Raw genomic sequence first — 18,345 nt, 5'->3', positions numbered from 1 at the left:
TGTCTCACACCATCATTTTAGTGTTTTCCTTCAGTTTTCAGCAACTTTGTCTATTTTCAGAGTATATCATGACCTCTCTCACCCCACGCAACCACCATTTTTGTCTGTTCAGGCTCTGATGGATGAGATCCTGATGTTACAGGATGAGATTAGCGTGCTACAGACGTGTTTCTCAGAGGAGCTTGCAGACAGTGACAGTGATGGAGAGGCAGGTGACCAGTTGGCCCTCCAGTCTACTCTCACTGTCCTGGGTGAGAGGATGGCGACCATTCGAATGAAGGCGTCTGGGAAACGGCAGCTGCTCGAGGTGGGTTCTTGTCTCTTCTGCATTCTATCTTTAATGTTTACAGTAAAAAGACTCGTTTTACTCTGGCGATGTTGTTTTTTGGCTAAACATGTACAACGCACAGTCTAAGCTGCATATATTTTTACAGGAGAAACTGAGTGAACAGTTAGAGGAGCAGCGACAGGAACAGGCCCTGCAGCGCTACCACAGCGAGGCAGAGGAGCTCGACCACTGGCTGCTCAGTACTCGTGCCACTCTCAGCTCTGCCCTGCAACCCCAAAATGAAGACCTGGATATGGAAGAGCAGCTCATTGACTGCCAGGTATGATTTCATAGATTCTCCACAACTGCAATGCCAACAGACTTGTAGTTGATTTAGGTAGACAGGCTGCTGGTTGCTAGTCTCCCACAGTTCGAAAATTATTTTCTCAAACTGACTCATCAAAAAGACCTTGAATTTCTTCTGTTGTTTTTGTGCAGTGTGAATATCTGCATGCTGTAATTCTTACAGACAACGTTTTTAAAGATCAAAGAAATACACAGTTTGCATCACTTTTCCAGTTGTCTTTTTTCCCTTGGCATTATAATGCTATTCTTATCAAGCGTAAATTGTTTGACTCATCAGTAAAAAAAATGAAAGAAGAAAATGAAGCTTTTCTGAGCACCACTATTTTTGGCAGATTGGATAAGACTCAAATAGATTTTGAAAAATCAGGATCTTTTTTTGGAATTAGGACATCTGGACGTCTCTATGATCACACAAATCAGAAGTACCATGCCGTCATGTTGTTTTCGACTTTTATTTTGAGAGAATCGGCATCTGGGGCATCCTGGTACCAGGGGAGGTTACTGATCGACAATCATGCAACATTAGGTGCAAATGCTATAGTTTGTCAATTTTCAGTCAAAGTTTGCTATAGTTAGTCATTTAACATTCTTTCTAACTTTTTGCATATTTCTTTCACTCGAAATACCAACTGTGTTTCCTTACATTCTTTACCCACACTGACAAAAGTTGAGCGAGAGACATTTGTGTGAGCGTATGGCCTGAATTTTTTCCAAGATCAATATAAATTTTATCAATATTTGGCTGCTTTGTACTACCAATGTTAGGTCAGTGGTTCATTATATAAGAAATTTTGTGTGTATGTTTGTAGCAGGTGGGAGTCAATAAGCTGATTATAGCTGACATACGGTTCCTGGGGAGCTGTGGTTTTAAGATCTAAGCTCATACAGATACTTATGTCCAAGGGGTTAAACCCACTGTTGACACTGTAGATGATTATGATGTTTATTCACAAGTGAAGGAACTCAGACACAATGCAAATGAAGGATGAACCGTATTCGCTACCAAATGTCAGTTGCCTGCTTATTTAAGCTACGACTTTTCTCTAGTCAGTCACAGTTTATTTATTTGACAAGCCCAAGAAAAATGTTTTGGACCTCCCATTGTTTTATTCTCACGGCCTGTTTTCCTGAGTTTAAACTGTGTAACACATGATATTGTCATACAACAGTGATCTGAGTCAGACAAAACAAATGCTATTTTGTCCTTGGCTTGAAGAAAAAAATAGAATGTGTGGAATTTGAGAGATAAGGAGTTCTTTTTGTCCATATTGCAAACCAAGATCCAAGGATCTCCACCTTCCCCCCGAATTACATTAGTTAACTCTTAATAAAAATTAAATATTTATATAATGTCACTGAGTTGTGTCTGGGAAAAAAAATCTATGTGGAAATTACCCTGCCCCACTCAGCCAAGAGCTCTTGTCCTCTGAATAAAAGGCTACAATTGAAATCCCCTCCTTCTACTCATTTGCATTTTGAGCACTTTTTGAGACCAGACTACATGGAATAGGCGGGTCTCATCAAGTTGTCTTTCTCTTACTCACATAGGAACAAGCAGATTGATGAGAATCTGAGAATCTGCTGAGCAAACTTAAAGTAGGCGAGAGAGCTTTAAAAAGGAACTGATATATTTATATATTCTAAGTTGGAAAACTAACGTATCAAACTATAAGGGCTCCTTGAAGTTAAGAAAATACAACAGTTTTCCTTTGGGCTTTACTGTTACACACCACTAAAAAATTTTGCAACGACATAGTAAACCCATGATTAGGCCAAAATGCACATCGTTTTTGAAAAAAGTCTTAAAACTCTTTATCTTTAGATCATTTTACCTTATTCTGTTTATTCGTTTTTTGTACAAAATTGAAATATTTGATATTTTGGCCTTTTAATTCAAAAATGTAAATGTGAGGATCACATTTTTTCTGACTTGATCAGATATAAACTATATTGTGACATTTGAGGCAAAATGTATTGTGCTACAGTAGATTATTATACCTCTACATTGATGTTGTTACTTATACGTGCACAAAATATTATTTTTTAATGTGCTAAATCAGTTATTTAAATGGAGTAAACCATTCATTTGTGCAGTCTTTTTCCTCATTCACTGTATATAAAGTAAGTCACTGAGATTTTGATTTGTTTCCATCTTTTCAGAACATGCTGTTTGAGATAGAGCAGAAGGTGTCATATCTGTCCGAGCTCTCCATCCATAGTGAGAGCTTGCTTTTGGAAGGTCGAGCCGAGACCAAGGAAGAAGCAGAGCAACTCACGCTCAAACTGCGCTCGCTGAAAGACAGCCTGTTGGAGTTGCAGCAAATGCTCCAGGACAAGCAGGTTGACATACAGGTGAGGAGGACAGTTGCGATATAGTGAATTATGTGTTCCTACAATGTATGTCAGGAACCTCTTTTGCTTTATCAGTTTTACAGCTCTGTCTTGACACTCGCACATATGTTCTATTTCCCTGCCTCTATGTCAGCTTTGTTGGACTGTGCTGCTGCGTGTTACATTGTGCAGCATCAATTCTAGTATTGTGCAAATACTAAAGGTCGCGTCATTCTTCTCCATAAAAGTTCACTGTTCTCCACTTTTGAAATAACAAGAGCTTGTGTAGCTCACAATGGGCCACAGACACCAGACAAAGGGAAGCTACCTCATCACATGCTAAAGCTAAATGCTCTGTTTAAGGTTGGTTTCTGATGACACAACATTTTGACTTTGTAGCGTGTCTAGTTTATTTCTCATTTGAGTTAAATGACTTCTTTATTTTCTTAAAACTGAATAGTGGTAGAGATTTTTTTATCGTGTTTAGTTGGTCAGAAATGATGCTGCAACAAATGTAGTAACATTTTTAGTTAATAGATTTTACTGATTTGCCCAACAGTTCAATTTCACAAACGTATTTTTGTGTCATTGTAAGATGCCATGAATGTATTAGATAATGACTGTAGACCTAGAATATAGCAATTAATTTTTGGGAAACATGTCTCCCGCGGCTAAGGAGCCGAAAGCTTTAACACAGATTCTTTAAAAAACGGATTCCTTTATTCGTCCTTTCCTATTTATCCAGGAAGATATTTTTCTTTCTTTAAACCCATTACTTAATTAGTTGTTAAGGTCACCTTTCATCTCTCATGATAAACATGAATAAAGAACATTCTTTGCAAGATCCAGAACTTATCCTGGCACTTTCTCTTGTCTATTTCCTAGGGTTCTTTGCAGGAGCAGGATGACAGTGAACCAGACTCCTCTCTGTCCCAGAGTCCTAATGTCCAGGACTGGCTGTCTCAGGCTCGCTCGACACGCACCCAGCAGCACCATGACAACTTGCTTCGACAAAGGGTCAGAGTTTTTGTATTTAACAGGTCTGAGCAACAGAACTGTTTTTGAGCCAAATAGCTCGCGATGGTTTTGGTTATTTTAGACTCAGTGGGGAGAACAGGTCATCTCTTGGAATGTCTTAATCGTTTTATTACATTTTCTAGGAGCTGCAGAAACAAGTAGCTGAACAGAGGAGGTTGCTCCAGTCTGTAGCCAGCATTGGGGAAGAGTTACTTACCCAACAGTCCACACCTAATGGGGATAGGTACTTTTTCTGCTCTCCCTTGTTTTACATGTGCCAATTTACATTATTTTTATGATCAGTAGCTAAAAACACGTTTTCTCAATTCCACAGTGAGGTGTCTGTTCCCGTCGGTGTGCTATTGGAGCCCGAGAGCTTGTCCCCTCTGGACCACCTCAGACAACGTTGGGAAAACCTGAATAAAGATCAAAGTACAAAACTACAGCTGTCGCTCAACTCCCTGGAGCAAGACCAGCTCAGCCCGGTACACTCTTACCTTATAATAAACAAGCTTTTGCAATGTCATGCATAATTTCATTGCTCTTTATGCAGTGTTTCTCTATTAGTGACCATCAAGCCACATTATATCCATGTAGTAAGTAATGTAGTCTTGCGTAAGAAATATTTTATAAGTGTCAGTTTCCCTAGTCAAGTCAGGTTTAACTAAACACGAGTAAAAAGTGATGGCTTGTATATGTTTCATTTTTAATCTGGTTTAATTTAGTACTGCTTGACTCACCCCTACGTGTCGTCTCATGTCATACCTGTGTGCAGATTCTCCACCGATCCCGTCTGTCCAGTCCCAGTATTGTGCTGAGAGATCACTCGATCAACCAGGACTGCAGCTCTCCCACAGCTTTATTTGAAGGCTGTAGCCAAACTCTAGAGAGAATCAACCAAGAGGTAAATTAGTGATATGATTAAGAGCCTTGATCTCCTTCCTCTTTTACTGCTTTCCCCTAGATTGAATTTTCTTTAAACAGAAACAAGAACATTCCTCTTGATGTTATGAGTAAATAACCTTGTTTCCTCCTCCTAGGCATTAAATGTTGGCAGTAAGTTGTCTGGTGGGCTGACACTCCAACAGGACTTGTATGCTGCAGTTTCTGCAGCCTCCACCTGGTTGGATGCTGCTGAAAATCAGCTGCTGTCTGGTCCTGTTCTGCTCTCTGAGGACATAGAGACACAACTCACAAACCTAGAGGTAAGAGCTAATGATCAGTAACATTTAGTCATTCAGCAACATATTGAGATACAACAGAAAAAAATGCTGCATAATACATGAATTATCTATACAGGCTTTGATTTAGGAACAACTTAAATGTTGCATCACTGTAACACTGCTAAAAAAGCTACTATAAACACAATATTTAGATTTAACACCGTTGATCTCTATTGGGAATAAATCTCTCTTTACATTTTGGCATCCAAAAAAAGGCTCTTATGTATAACTACAGAGCTTGCTTGGAAAAGACAAAAGAAAAACGAGCGTCAATAAGCATATGGGCATTGCTCGCTGGCATATAGCCACGAGAAGTTTAAGGCTTCAGACCAAATTTCTGATCTCTGCTTCTCTGTCTAGTGCATGAATAAACAGCTTAAAGACATGAGCAGAGAGGTAAACCAGTGCAGAGACCTGGTCGGTGAAGTTGTGGGCCAGTTATGTGGAGGAGAGGAGAGAGCCTTGATGGAAGACACGCTGGAAGGTCTGCAGGAGAGGATGGGGCTGCTAAACTCTGTGCTTGAACAGAAGTGTGACAACATGAGAGACACACTACAAGAACATTCAACCTTTCAGGTGTTTACAATTAGCCAGTCTATCTGGTTCTTATTTGACTCATCTTCTGATTGATTCATTGCTTTCAAGTGCATTATTTTGTGACAATGTAGCCCATTTTAAACTCTATTCCTTGCCTTTCAGAATGAAGTACGGATACTACTCACAGCTCTTAGTGAGAGTAAACACCAGCTGATACAGAAGATGGTCACTACTGTGGACAGACCAGCATCAAAACAGATTGAGGTATCAAACAAGAGTATTTTCTAAACAAAAAGATGAGTGTGGTTGAATGGGATGGTGAGATGAGCAACACTAGACCACTGTTCTCTAATTTGATCATTTTTGAGAGAAGGTGATCAACTTAGATAATCTAGATGATTGAAACAAAATTACATTTTTCTGTCCATAATTTGCATTTAGCAGATAAGCTAATTCTTTATCCATCTTCTGCAGACATTATCAGAGGTGGATGAATGTCTAAAGGATTTTGAGCAGAGAGTGACTGAGCTCAAGACCAGAGCAGAGGGAGTCCAATCTGACCAAATCTCCACACAGGAAGTTCTTAAAATACAGGTAGTTAAAAAAAATGGATTTTTAAAAAATGATACAAAATGACATACATTTTTCAGAAATGTCATATTGATGTCTCTGTATAGGACGTGTATGAAGAGCTGATGCTGATGGTGGGCTCCAGGCGCAGCAGTCTGAACCATGGCTTGTCGCTAAAAGCTCAGTATGAAGCTGCGCATCGTGACCTCACAGATCTGGTGGATACTGCACAGGACAAGATGGCTGCTGACCAGAAAATGACAGTAGCCTCAGTTATTGAGGTTCAGTTGTTACTGGACAAACACAAAGTATGTTGTCACAGAATATTGTTGCTTAAATAATGTGAATGTAGTTGTAAAGTTTCAGTTCCTTTCTCCTCCAATGTTACATCCATGTTCTGTTACTCCTGCAGGAATTCTTCCAGGGCTTGGAATGCCATATGATCCTGACCCAAACATTTTATAGCAAAGTGTCAGGTCTGATGGCACAGAGGGAAAGCCAAGCCTTGGAAGCAACAATGGCCTTAGCACAAACGGTCCTTAAACAGGCCCACCGGAGGGGAGTGGAACTGGAGGGCATACTGGAGGTGGGAATGGGTGGATGTTATTTGCATCTAATACTAAGGAGAACATGTAGCACATGCAAAGGCTATGTCCAATTAAACAATCCAAGCGAATGAGTGAAACAACAGCTATTTTCTTCTGTTTACCAGTCTTGGAGTAGACTTGTAGAAGACTACCAGGCTCTGTGTAGGCGGCTAGAGGCTGTGGAGAGCAGTATCCCCACTGTAGGTCTGGTGGAGGAGACAGAAGACAGACTTACTGAAAGGATAGGCCTCTATCAGGTAAAAGATTTGGAGTGCCTACATGCTATAAATATGCATGTGCTTAAAATTTTTCTATTCTGTCATTCTCTCATAAAAAGCGGCTAAGGGCCAGTCTGACAGAGCATCAACCCCAGCTTTATCAGGTTTTGGAAGAAGGAAAGAGGCTCCTTCTGTCTGTTGGCTGTACAGACCTAGAGAACCAGCTGACCCAGCTAGGAGAACACTGGCTCTCATCCACCACCAAGGTCAACAAGGAGTTGCACCGCCTTGACTCTACTCTTAAGCACTGGACCAGGTTAGACACCTATTAGCTTTTAAAGGTTCAAGATTTTCTTGATTTTTGGGGGCTTTTAATCTTTTTTCACATAATTCACTGAATATGTCATCATTTGTTCTTAACTTGTAAATGTCAGGTATCAAAGTGAGTCTGTAGAGTTAAGCCGCTGGTTGCAGTCAGCTCTGGACAGGCTGGAGTTTTGGACAACGCAGTCAGTAACTGTGCCTCAGGAGCTTGAATCTGTCAGAGACCACCTCCACGCTTTTCTGGTTTGTTCAACCACCTGGATAACCAAATACCCTAGACCCAAATTGGATCATCAATACATGACAATTTATTCCAAAAAATGGTTTCATTGTCTCTTCTCACAGGAGTTTTCAAAGGAGGTAGATGCAAAGTCATCTTTGCGTTCATCTGTGTTGAGCACAGGCAACCAGCTCTTACGGCTGAAAAGAGTAGATACAGCTGGTCTAAGGACAGCGCTTGGCCACGTCGACACTCAGTGGGCTGAGCTGCTGACTCGAATTCCCGTGGTACAAGAGAAGCTACACCAGGTTGGTGAACAGTACATACACAGTCTGTGTGATGCTGTAGTTTGGTGCTTTGTAGTAAATTAAGCAATCGCCTTCCATCCCATAGCTGCAGATGGAGAAGCTAGCATCAAGGCACGCTATTGCAGAGCTTATAAGTTGGATCTCTCTCATGGAAAACATTATAAATGAAGACCAGGACAAAATAATTGGTGCTGTAGGCTCTGACATGGTTCAGAACTTCTTACAGAAGTATAAGGTAAGAGTTGTTTTTGCTTTGATTCCAAGTCTGCAACGTCAGCACTGAGCTGTTCTGATTAACGACATTAAGTTCAACTCAGCACATTTGATGTCATTCTATGAAAGAAAAACAAAACACTCTCCGTCCCTCTGTTTTCATGGAATCCTTTTTACCTACGGAATCTCATGTTGGTACATCACAGGGCTTTCGCATCGATTTGACCTGCAAGCAGTTGACTGTGGACTTTGTGAACCAATCAGTGCTGCAGATCAGCAGTCAAGATGTGGAGGGAAAACGCAGTGATAAAACAGATTTTGCTGAGAGGTTGGGTGCCATGAACAGAAGATGGCAAATACTACAGGGTCTCATCACTGAAAAGGTATCGTTTCATTAACGCAGTCAAAGTATAATGGTACGATTGTAGTTGTGAGACTCTTCCACTTTTTTTTTTTTACTTTTTAGATCCAACTTTTGGAGGGACTTTTGGAGGGATGGCTTGAGCATGAAAATGGAGTTCAGGCCTTTAAGACCTGGCTCGTACTACAGGAGGAGAAACTGAAGAAGAGACACAGGATAGAGGATGTTGCATCGGTGCAGAATGCATTGAAAGACTGTCAGGTAAGCTTTCAACACATCTATTCATACCACTTGACTATTGTGCTTGTTTTAAATTAGATACTATTGTAACAGGAGTTAGAGGAATTAGTGAAGGAAAAGCAGAAGGATCTACAGAAAGTGGACGAACAAGGAAACGCTCTCATCCAAGACAAGAAAGGGGAAGCTTGTGCTGTTGTTAAGGAGACACTTATAGTGCTGAACCAATCCTGGGCTCACTTGGACCATATGGTGAGCTCACCAGATGCTTAACTAAAACTCCTTGATGCCATACTCTCATTTGGTTAGAAAACAGAAAGAAACTGTTTGCCATTTTTACCAATCTTTCCTATCAGATAAGTCAGATGAAGGTGAGCCTTCGCTCTGTGCTGGAACAGTGGACATTATACAGAAGAGCCGCAGAGGAGATCAATGGGTACCTGATGGAAGGGAGATATGCTGTGTCCAGGCTGAACCTTGCCAATGGGTCTTTAGAGGCAGTGCAGCAGCAGGTGGAGAGTTTAGAGGTGAGTACTGCAATGTAAATTATTGTAGTGGTACACTGTCCTATTTGAGCCAGTTTACTTTGTAAATGTTTTAAAATAATTGTAAAAAAATTGAAAATTTATTGAAGACTCGTTTCTGTGAAATGGCAATCAATTTAACAGTAACTCATTTTGACCATCAGAACCTGCAGGAAGAGATGGAAAAGCAGGAGAGCAGTCTGAGGAAGTTTGGCTCTGTAACACATCAGCTACTAACTGAGTGCCACCCATCGGTAGCCGAGACTCTCAACAGAGCCCTGCGGGAAGTCAATATTAGGTAGCAGAACAGGACCCTTTTCAAGACTACATAACAGTGTCTGTAAATCAAACTTCAGCTGTAGTCCTGATTAGCTGAGATCAATATTAAACTGTGTTTCTTACTCTGCTCCAGGTGGAACTGTCTGCTAGAGCAAATATCAGAGCAGTTAAGGAGTAGCAAGGCGTTGCTTGGCCTGTGGCAGCATTACAAGACTTTATATAGAAATTGCGTTGCAGCAGTCCAGAAACAGGAGGAACGCGCCGATCGGCTGCTGAGGGGCGCAATTGACAAGGACATCACTGAGGAAGAAAGCAACATCTGGATAAAAGACTGCAATGTGAGTTGAGAAAAAAAAGTAGAATTCAGGCCTTAGGAAAGCAAAAAATCTTTGGTATTTGTTGGATTTATTTTAGGTAAATGTAAGTGCAACATTCCACAGCCCTTCACCTGAAATAGGATCATGCTGAAAACATGTTTATTTATTACTTCCTTTGCTTGGAATTGGGAATAAACTCTGAAATGGGTCAGTTCATTCTTCAGGTGCACAAAGCCCCTGTCACCTCTTCAGAATACCAAATCCCACTGCAGTCTTTTTTTCTAATGAATACCATTTTCAGCTTAAATGTAGACTCATAGCCTGGTCTAACAAAAGGCTTTTGAGGAGAAGACTGCAGAGGGGGAGCCTCTGATTTACACTCCAGCCCCCCAGCCCCCAATGTCAAACTGGTTCTGTCAGGCCATGCTGGGAGATGTTCTGAGAAACACTGGGCGAGCGCTCTTGTCAGACCGTTATTTGGAATACGGATTGCTAATGCATAAAGGGCAAAGAAATAAAGAATAATCATTGCATGCAAATATGCAGTCAATAATCAGGAGAATTGAATTCTATCCATGCTATAGTTCATCTGTTCAAAATAGTTCTTTTCTGCTTAAACTCTCACAAATAGCAAGAGTATCCAATATTTTTACAGTTTTGCATTAAACTTTGAGAAGCTGGTTTTAGAGACCCAAATCATGTCCATTTGAGATAAAAGCATTGCATGCAGCATTGTGGACATTGTTTCATTTTTTTATCAGGTCATAAACTGTCTAAAAACAACCTTACTAAAAATACATTTCAACGCTATCTCATCATAATGCAAATGTTGGTATACAGACTGAAAGCCCTTTGATATTATTTTAATCACCTGGTTTGCCTGGCCACAAAACCCACTGGAAAACTATTTTATTCACTCCTCCTCTTATTGTCCACCACCTCGTATTTGAATTTACCACAGTGTGTTTCGTCTGTGTTTTTTTCCTGTTTCACTGCAAGCTTTCCTAACAGTCAGTGCAAGTGATTCTCTTCTTAACTTTCTTCTCTCTGGTGCAGGAGTGCCTTTCTAACCAGGAGTCAGTATATCAGTCTATACTGCAGCTTCAGGCTTTACGAGAACAGCTGAAGAGCCAAGTCGATGCCAGCTTCTCTGCAGCGCTCCATTCAGACCATCTATCTCTGACATATCGTCTTTCATCATTGGCCCACGCACTTCAGAGGCAGCAGGATGCACTGCAGGTAGTACAGTATATCAGGTTAAAAATGACAAGACACGTCAAAACGACACTACGTTGGAAGACAAAGCATTTCGTTGTTTATCGGTCATTTTTTTTCTCCGATTAGTCTGGATGTCGCACTTGTGAAAGCTTCAGAGAGCAGTTGGAAATCCTAATTTGTAAGGCCGAAGAAGCTGAAGAAGTGCTGAAGGAGTCTGACCCAGTCAGCTCATCAGCATTAAGCGATATTCAGACACATATGGAGAAACTGAAGGTACGGAAAATGCTGCTTTAAAGTTCTCTCTTGATTTTTACCTTCGACCAATTAGTCCTGCGATGTCCCTCTCTGATCATTCCAGGCTCACCTGCTGAATCTGAGCAGTCTGTCTCCAGACTTGGAACGTGTTAATGAGCTGATGTACAGGCTGCCAGTCAGCGACAGGGATGTTAAACGACTGCAGAGTTTGAACAGAGCATGGCTCTCTCACTCAGCTCACCTAACTGAGAGGTTCAGGTATGCAAACTATGCATATTTTGCCTGATTATAGTAAATCAGGGCAGCATGGTTGAGCAGTGGTTAGCACTGCTACCTCAGAGCAAAAAGATCCCTTGTCTGATCCTTACAGGGGCAGTCTCCCATGTTCTTACTGTGTCTGATTAGGTTTCCTTAGGGTTCTCTGGTTTTCTCCCATAATCCAAAAACAGGTTAATTGGTGACCTTAAGTTGCCCAGATGTGTGAATGGGAGAGTGAATGATTGAATGTTTCTATATGTGGCTCTGTGGTCGACTGGCAACGGTCCAGGTTTTACCCCCCTCTCACCCACTTGACAGCAAGGATAAGCTCCAGATCCCTGCGACTTTGAGTGCAGGATAAATGGCATAGATAATGAATGAAGGAATGTAGTGAACCGGTGATCTCATCTTGCACTGCCAACAGAATGCAAATCAGAAATTCCTCAAAGTAGTTGCCAAGGAGATCTATCATTATTTTTAACAGTTTGACAAGCACTGTCAACATCACAAATACATGAGGATTTTTTTTCCAAATCTTTCTACATTGCCTTTGTTATGTACAGAGTACAAAAGGGAAAATTACTCATTTCACAATTATAGTCATAAACGATATTTATTTGGTATAATAAATGGATACAATGGATACATAGGTAGGTTATTATTGATTAAAAATGTGATTTTTTTTATTTTTTTTTATTTTTTAGAAAGTCATAATTTAGCTGTCGGATAGGCTTTCTTGATAACAGTTCAAGAAGGTCAGAGAAAAAGTTTAATAAGGTGTTTTCAGTGGCATGTGCATGTGAACCTTTCTCAATACGATCAGTGATAATATTTCTTTTTCACTGAATTCTTAAAAATGTACAAAATATTTATATGATTGCTTGGGGCCTGTATTCACAGTTGTACTGTAAGCATTTATTATTCTAAAAAGGTCCTGTAGGCCTTTGTGATGATAAAAAGCATAAATAGGAAATTGTAATTGTTTTTTTTTAATTTTTTTTATTTTGTTGTTGTTTTCAATCTCTATTTCTTGTGTCTCGCTTCAGTAAACTGCAGGCAGTGTTACTTGAGCACCAGAGTTTTCTACAGAAGTGTGAATCTTGGATGGAATTTCTGTCTCAGACTGAAGAGAAGTTAGCTGTTGAGATCTCAGGAAACTACCAGACTCTGCAGGAGCAGCAGAGGGATCACGAGGTCAGAAATACAGCATGTGTCCTTGTGTGTGTTACAATGTGTGAGATGTTTAACATTTGTCCTGGAAGGTGTACAGATGTACTCATAATTGTTCCATTGAAATTTTGCAGTTGTTTCAGGCAGAGATGTTCAGTAGACAGCAGATTCTCTATTCCATTATCAATGATGGGCATCGTATGCTGGACCAAGGACTAGTTGATGGGTAAACTCCAAAAGGCTCAAAGAATCCTTTCACGATTTTAAGCATTTAATGAAATTATCTACTTAGATCTGATAACCTTGAAGCTGTTTTATATCTCACTCAAACTTATGAGTTTTTTCACCATTTGGTTAGTGAATAGTTTATTCACAGTTCTGTTCTCATTCTTGCTCCACTAACAGAGAAGACTTCAGTGTAAAACTGGCCTTGCTCAGCAATCAGTGGCAGGGTGTTGTGAGGCGAGCTCAGCAGAGGAGGGGAATTATTGACAGTCTGGTCCATCAGTGGCTAAACTATCAGGAGATGGCTGAAAAGTTGCTGCGATGGCTGCAAGAAGTGACCCGTGATCTTGACATACATCAAGCTGGAGAAGCAGTTGCTCTACAGCAGGCCAGAAACCTGTTTGATCAGATACAAGTACGTTTCTACAAGCACTAGGCATTTTATTTCCTTAATTTGACAAAATAGTTATATTTTTTACCTCTCCATGAAATGTTTACATTTTATTGTTCAGGCAGTTTTCTTTTTATTTGTTATTGCGCATGTATAAAAGGTGAATCAGTACCATGTTCTTCAAAGGTAATAATTTCTACATGCTTATTTGAAATTAAATTTGCAAAGTTTGTACGGTTGATAAATAGCATTCAACATCTTTAATCCACCTCTTTAAGCTGACCCTATACCAAATTTCTAACTTTTTTTTACTTGTCACTGTTACTTATTTAACAATAGAAACTTTAACTGCCCTACTAATAAATCTTCACTCATCTCTTCCCTTAGACTCCCCTAGTTAACCTGTACCCAATGTGTCCACTGTCCCTGTCTATGGTCCTGCAGCTGAGGGAGCGTGTCCTCCAGAGACAGCAGGGAGGGTACATCCTGACTGTTGAGGCCGGCAGGAGTCTGTTACTAACGGCTGACACCAAGGCTGAGTCCATGTTGCAGACAGAGCTGATGGAGATTCAGGAGAGGTGGCGCCATGCACACCAACGCCTGGACCAGCAGAGGAGAGAGCTGCATGGTTTGCTCAAGGTTAGTGAAAAGGGCACTTTGTGGAACATCATTCCTTTTCACTGCAGGAGCTATTGGGTTATAGGTGGAGTTATGGTTAGGGTTGTCATTGGAGTTTGGGTTCAGGTAGGGTTTGGGTGGTCTTTCCATTGGTACCAGTCCCAAGTGTTTGCCACTTTCACCTGCAGAGTTATACCAGTTTTGAAGGATTCAAAAACATGAATGGGGATCATTAGGGTATGAGTAAGTGTAAGGGGTTAGGGTTAGGTTGTACATCCAGACTGTAGAACCTGTATAGTCAGCCATAATGATTTGAGTTTTGCAAAATAGGCCTGACAGACTTTGCTGTCTTCTGACTGGATACTGAGACTCAAGAAATGATGTGCTTTTAGGGTTAGGGCTAGGCCGGACTTTCCATTGGCACCGACCTAAGTAATTTGCGACTTTCACTTGCATTTTTAGGAGAGTTTTGAAGAATAAAAAGGAAAAAAAGATTCATGGTGACGGGTTTGTGTGAGGGTTAAAGTGGGCTTCGGATTGGTAACATTCCCAAGATTTTGCACTTTTCACGTGCAGATATGTAGCAGTTTTGAAGGATAAAAAAAATCATAGTGATAGATTTTGGTTGGACTTCTAGTAAGGGTTATGGTTTGGTTTTATTTTTTTTCCTGTCTGTCATGTTATTCAGTTTACACGCTACCTGGGTGATATTCTAAGAGCAGCTAAAGGGCTAATGTTTTCTCTTTTTTTGTCTTTGCTTTACTCTGACTCTTGTTTTAGGTATTACCATGAATTACCCTGTTTTGTCCTCAACTGGGTTACTATTCCATTAATAGCTGTAATCTGTGCCCTTTGGAGCAGAACCTCATGCTTTTGTTTGGAAGCTGCTGCATGAATTATTTTTAACTTCTCTGATTTTGAGTGCTTTATGCTCTGATTCACGTGTGCGTGTGTGTGTGTGTGTGTGTGTGTGTGTGTGTGTGTGTGTGTGTGTGTGTGTGTGTGTAGAACTGGGAGCGCTGTGAGAAGAGCATTGATGCATCACTGGAGAAGCTGAGGGCCATCAAAAGGAAAATCTCTGTGCCACTGCCTGACCACCATGAAGAGCTGCACACTGAGCAAATGAGATGCAAGGTGAGGATATATCAAAATTATTTGTTTATATATTTAAATTTAGTTTCAATCATTTCAGATTTCATTGTATTAGTATATCATGTAGCTACTATTCTTCCCCATTAACATTCCTTGCCTTTTCTGACAAATTGCACACTGACTTGTCCTCATACCCTTTAAGGGACAAGCAGATAATTCAGAACTAGAGCCATGTTTACTATCAGCTGCTGTCTCATTATTTGACCTTGTCTGTTGAGTGGTCAAGACTGGTTGTCAGTGAGTTACATTTTTTGTTGCTGTTAGGAAACCAAATTTGATATTTATTCAAATAAACCGTCTCGTCTTGTTACCTTTACTGTCATTTACGAGTTGATCTGGACAGAAAAAGGAGACAAAAGCAAATCCAATTAAACATTATTCTAGTGGAAATGTAACCAGGATGCCACTGAAATAAGCAAATATTGATTTTTTTTTTAAATCGTTTCACTGCAATCCACCTCTGATTTAAGTTAGAATAAGCATCACAGTCACTCTCCATTTATGAAAACCAGTGGACATGGCATGCATACATGTTTTCATGCATAGCACGTTGTCAGCCCCCTGGGAGGGGGAGAGCTGCACAGTTACCATCAGTGGAGGAAAAAGAGGGGGTAGGGTGAGAAAAAGAGTGCATGCGCATGAGAGTCAGAGGCAGTCAGTGGTGTGTGTGTGTATGTGAGCGTGTGTGTTTCCTTTTGTGCATGTTGTGTAATAGAGACATTCTACTGGTCTACAAATGATTACACCGAGGCAAAACCCTCACAGTGACAGAGGAGGTGGAGATGAAAGGTTGGATGCCTCTGTTACCTTCTGCTTTTTACTTTGGATGTGCCTGTTGTCTCAATTGTTTTTTTGTGCCTTTATTCATTTTTATAATGATTTCAGTCAGCCAATATTGAATAGTATCAAATTAATTTGATACTTTTCACTGTTTAATCAAGATTTTTTTCATGTCGTTCTCTGACTGTGACAGTTAAGAGGGAAGAAAAGGAGACTTTGGCCTACCTTTCTGTTCATTTTCAATGGTTTCTTTTCATGTCATTCAAATGCAGGAGCTGGAGAGTAGCGTGGATGGTTGGACCGATGACCTTACTTCCTTGTTCTTGCTGAGGGATTCCTTGGAGGGTGTGGTCAACACAGATGACATCACTGTCATTGAAGAACGCCTTGAGCTTCTACAGCGCCAGTGGGAGGAGGTCTGCCACCTGGTAAGTGATGGTTCATATTCCGTAGTTGTTTGTTAGATCCTGTTTGTATGTCTAACTTCTTTCCTTTTGTTTTGTATGTTGGTGTTCTGGTGAAAAGCCTTACATATAACTCAGCTGTGTTTTAATTTCTGTAGAATTTTTAACTCTCACGGTGATTTAATGGTTTCAATCTTTTGCTCACTGCACTGCTTAAGTCCATCTTTCTTGTGTTCAGAATAATTGTGGTCGATTCCTCCTGATTATTTGCCCCTTTTTATCTCCACTACTCCTCAGATTTCCCTGCGCCGGCAGCAGGTGAGCGAGAAGTTGAATGAGTGGGCAGTATTCAATGAAAAGAACAAGGAGCTGTGCGAATGGCTGACACAGATGGAGAGCAAGGTGTCTCAAAATGGAGACATCAGCATTGGAGAGATGATTGAAAAGCTGCGAAAGGTAAGTTTTAGCATTTAGTCTGGGTCCAAAATATACATCAAACTCATTTTTAGCCGTTGTTTAAAATTATACGAATTTGTATCGTTTGGATTTTTTTTTCCCAAGCAGTGATAGGACTTCTTGTTTAATGCTCATTAGCATGTAGCACATGCAAAATGCACTTGAACTACTGGTTGACTGTCTATTAGGACTACCAGGAGGAGATCAGTGTGGCCCAGGAGAATAAGCAGCAGCTGCAGGTTATGGGTGAGCGCTTGGCCAGGGCCAGCCAAGACAGCAAGGCAGCTGAGATTCAACACAAGCTTAGTAAAGTCAGCGAGCGCTGGCAACACCTGCTGGACCTCATCGCAGCCAGGTGGGTGTGCAAGACAATGTGCAAAGTTGTGTGATGGTGCAGTTAATCATTGTGATAAGAAAAAATATCATATCAAATGTTGCTTTTATGGGTCAACTTGTGCTTCTAATGTATAGTTTAGAGAAAAGACAGTTGATCTTTTTTTTTTTCAAATTACGGAAACTTTGATTTAGTGGGCACACAGTACTTGAAATAATGGAAAACCTTGCAAACTGTGCAAAACAAGATCATATATTCATAGTGATTGTGTCCCACTCTGTTGTTTCTGGCCCCTGCTATTGTATTGTATTGTATTGTATTGAATTTTCTGACTGTTGGCTTTTGGAATTTCCTGATGTGTACCAATTTCAGAAATATCTGATGATAATGCTCTTAATGCTTCCAATATGCCCAGACCAACTTTGGTCTCTTTTAGTTCTTTGCTGAGGACTGATACACTTGGATAGGGTGGTACATTATGTCTTGAGTGATAATGTGGTTTTGAATTTCTATTTTAGAGACAGTGGGTTACTCCATACTGTCATTCTCTGGAGAATAGTCAAAGATTGTATGCCATTTCTTTGCCCGTCATGGTGCATCTTGTCTCAGCCAATCATATCTCACAGTTTCCCCTCATGACACTTGAGTGAGCTAAAGTATCATAGAATTTATTTTCCCACGATACCACCAGGGCATTTCCTGAGTTCCTTGTTGATGTCAGTGGGGGTTCCACTCAATGGAGCTGCACTCCAGTTGACGGAAGGTCACATTTCTGATCCCTCCCCATCTCTTCGTTTTTTTTTTTTCCAACCTTTGGTTCCCATTCTGTTTTTCAGTTGCACAAATGAATCCAAAATGCACTTAGAACTTGCAGTGCATTTGTGAAGGACACTATTTTTTCTTCACATGAAAATGTATTTTACTCTGGAAATATCTAGAGCCATATTTCTGCATATTTTGAGTTTAAAGTGAACCTACTTGAACTTTGATTGCAGCGTCTGCTGTTGTATCATGGGGCTATTGCCCGTTGGGGCTGGACTCTTTCACTATTGGATAATCGAGGGACTGTTGCTGAACAAAATGTTTTTTTTTAATTCTTGGTAGCTTATTTAAGTTTATTTTGTAGTTCTCTGTTATTATACTCCTTAAAAAGTCTCTTTTACAACCAACACGTGGAAATTGCA

The 18,345-nt window shown here is 40.4% G+C and overlaps 1 protein-coding gene across 1 annotated transcript in view; it reads left to right on the top strand.

The window, feature by feature from the left end:
* syne1a (spectrin repeat containing, nuclear envelope 1a) overlaps positions 1-18,345 on the top strand; it is a 117,327-nt gene that overhangs the window by 85,230 nt on the left and 13,752 nt on the right. Inside the window, exons 97-131 of the mRNA XM_086166654.1 lie at positions 113-307; positions 435-608; positions 2,795-2,986; positions 3,851-3,982; positions 4,126-4,226; positions 4,317-4,467; positions 4,758-4,886; positions 5,023-5,187; positions 5,566-5,781; positions 5,905-6,006; positions 6,217-6,336; positions 6,420-6,620; positions 6,725-6,898; positions 7,025-7,156; positions 7,237-7,433; positions 7,552-7,684; positions 7,787-7,969; positions 8,055-8,204; positions 8,389-8,565; positions 8,649-8,804; positions 8,877-9,032; positions 9,137-9,307; positions 9,469-9,602; positions 9,717-9,921; positions 10,957-11,139; positions 11,245-11,391; positions 11,477-11,631; positions 12,678-12,825; positions 12,936-13,027; positions 13,207-13,441; positions 13,805-14,056; positions 15,044-15,169; positions 16,240-16,395; positions 16,669-16,827; positions 17,016-17,182. Of these exons, the coding sequence (XP_086022780.1) occupies positions 113-307; positions 435-608; positions 2,795-2,986; positions 3,851-3,982; positions 4,126-4,226; positions 4,317-4,467; positions 4,758-4,886; positions 5,023-5,187; positions 5,566-5,781; positions 5,905-6,006; positions 6,217-6,336; positions 6,420-6,620; positions 6,725-6,898; positions 7,025-7,156; positions 7,237-7,433; positions 7,552-7,684; positions 7,787-7,969; positions 8,055-8,204; positions 8,389-8,565; positions 8,649-8,804; positions 8,877-9,032; positions 9,137-9,307; positions 9,469-9,602; positions 9,717-9,921; positions 10,957-11,139; positions 11,245-11,391; positions 11,477-11,631; positions 12,678-12,825; positions 12,936-13,027; positions 13,207-13,441; positions 13,805-14,056; positions 15,044-15,169; positions 16,240-16,395; positions 16,669-16,827; positions 17,016-17,182 (5,666 nt within the window). The remainder of the gene's footprint in view (positions 1-112; positions 308-434; positions 609-2,794; positions 2,987-3,850; positions 3,983-4,125; positions 4,227-4,316; positions 4,468-4,757; positions 4,887-5,022; positions 5,188-5,565; positions 5,782-5,904; positions 6,007-6,216; positions 6,337-6,419; positions 6,621-6,724; positions 6,899-7,024; positions 7,157-7,236; positions 7,434-7,551; positions 7,685-7,786; positions 7,970-8,054; positions 8,205-8,388; positions 8,566-8,648; positions 8,805-8,876; positions 9,033-9,136; positions 9,308-9,468; positions 9,603-9,716; positions 9,922-10,956; positions 11,140-11,244; positions 11,392-11,476; positions 11,632-12,677; positions 12,826-12,935; positions 13,028-13,206; positions 13,442-13,804; positions 14,057-15,043; positions 15,170-16,239; positions 16,396-16,668; positions 16,828-17,015; positions 17,183-18,345) is intronic.

This window comes from Fistularia commersonii, chromosome 20 (genome assembly GCF_037954325.1).
Source record: "Fistularia commersonii isolate RoL2024-O1a breed Wild chromosome 20, RoL_Fcom_v1.0, whole genome shotgun sequence".
NCBI classification, from domain to species: domain Eukaryota; kingdom Metazoa; phylum Chordata; class Actinopteri; order Syngnathiformes; family Fistulariidae; genus Fistularia; species Fistularia commersonii.
Note: the sequence above shows the minus strand (reverse complement) of the source record. Positions and strands in the feature narration are given on the sequence as shown.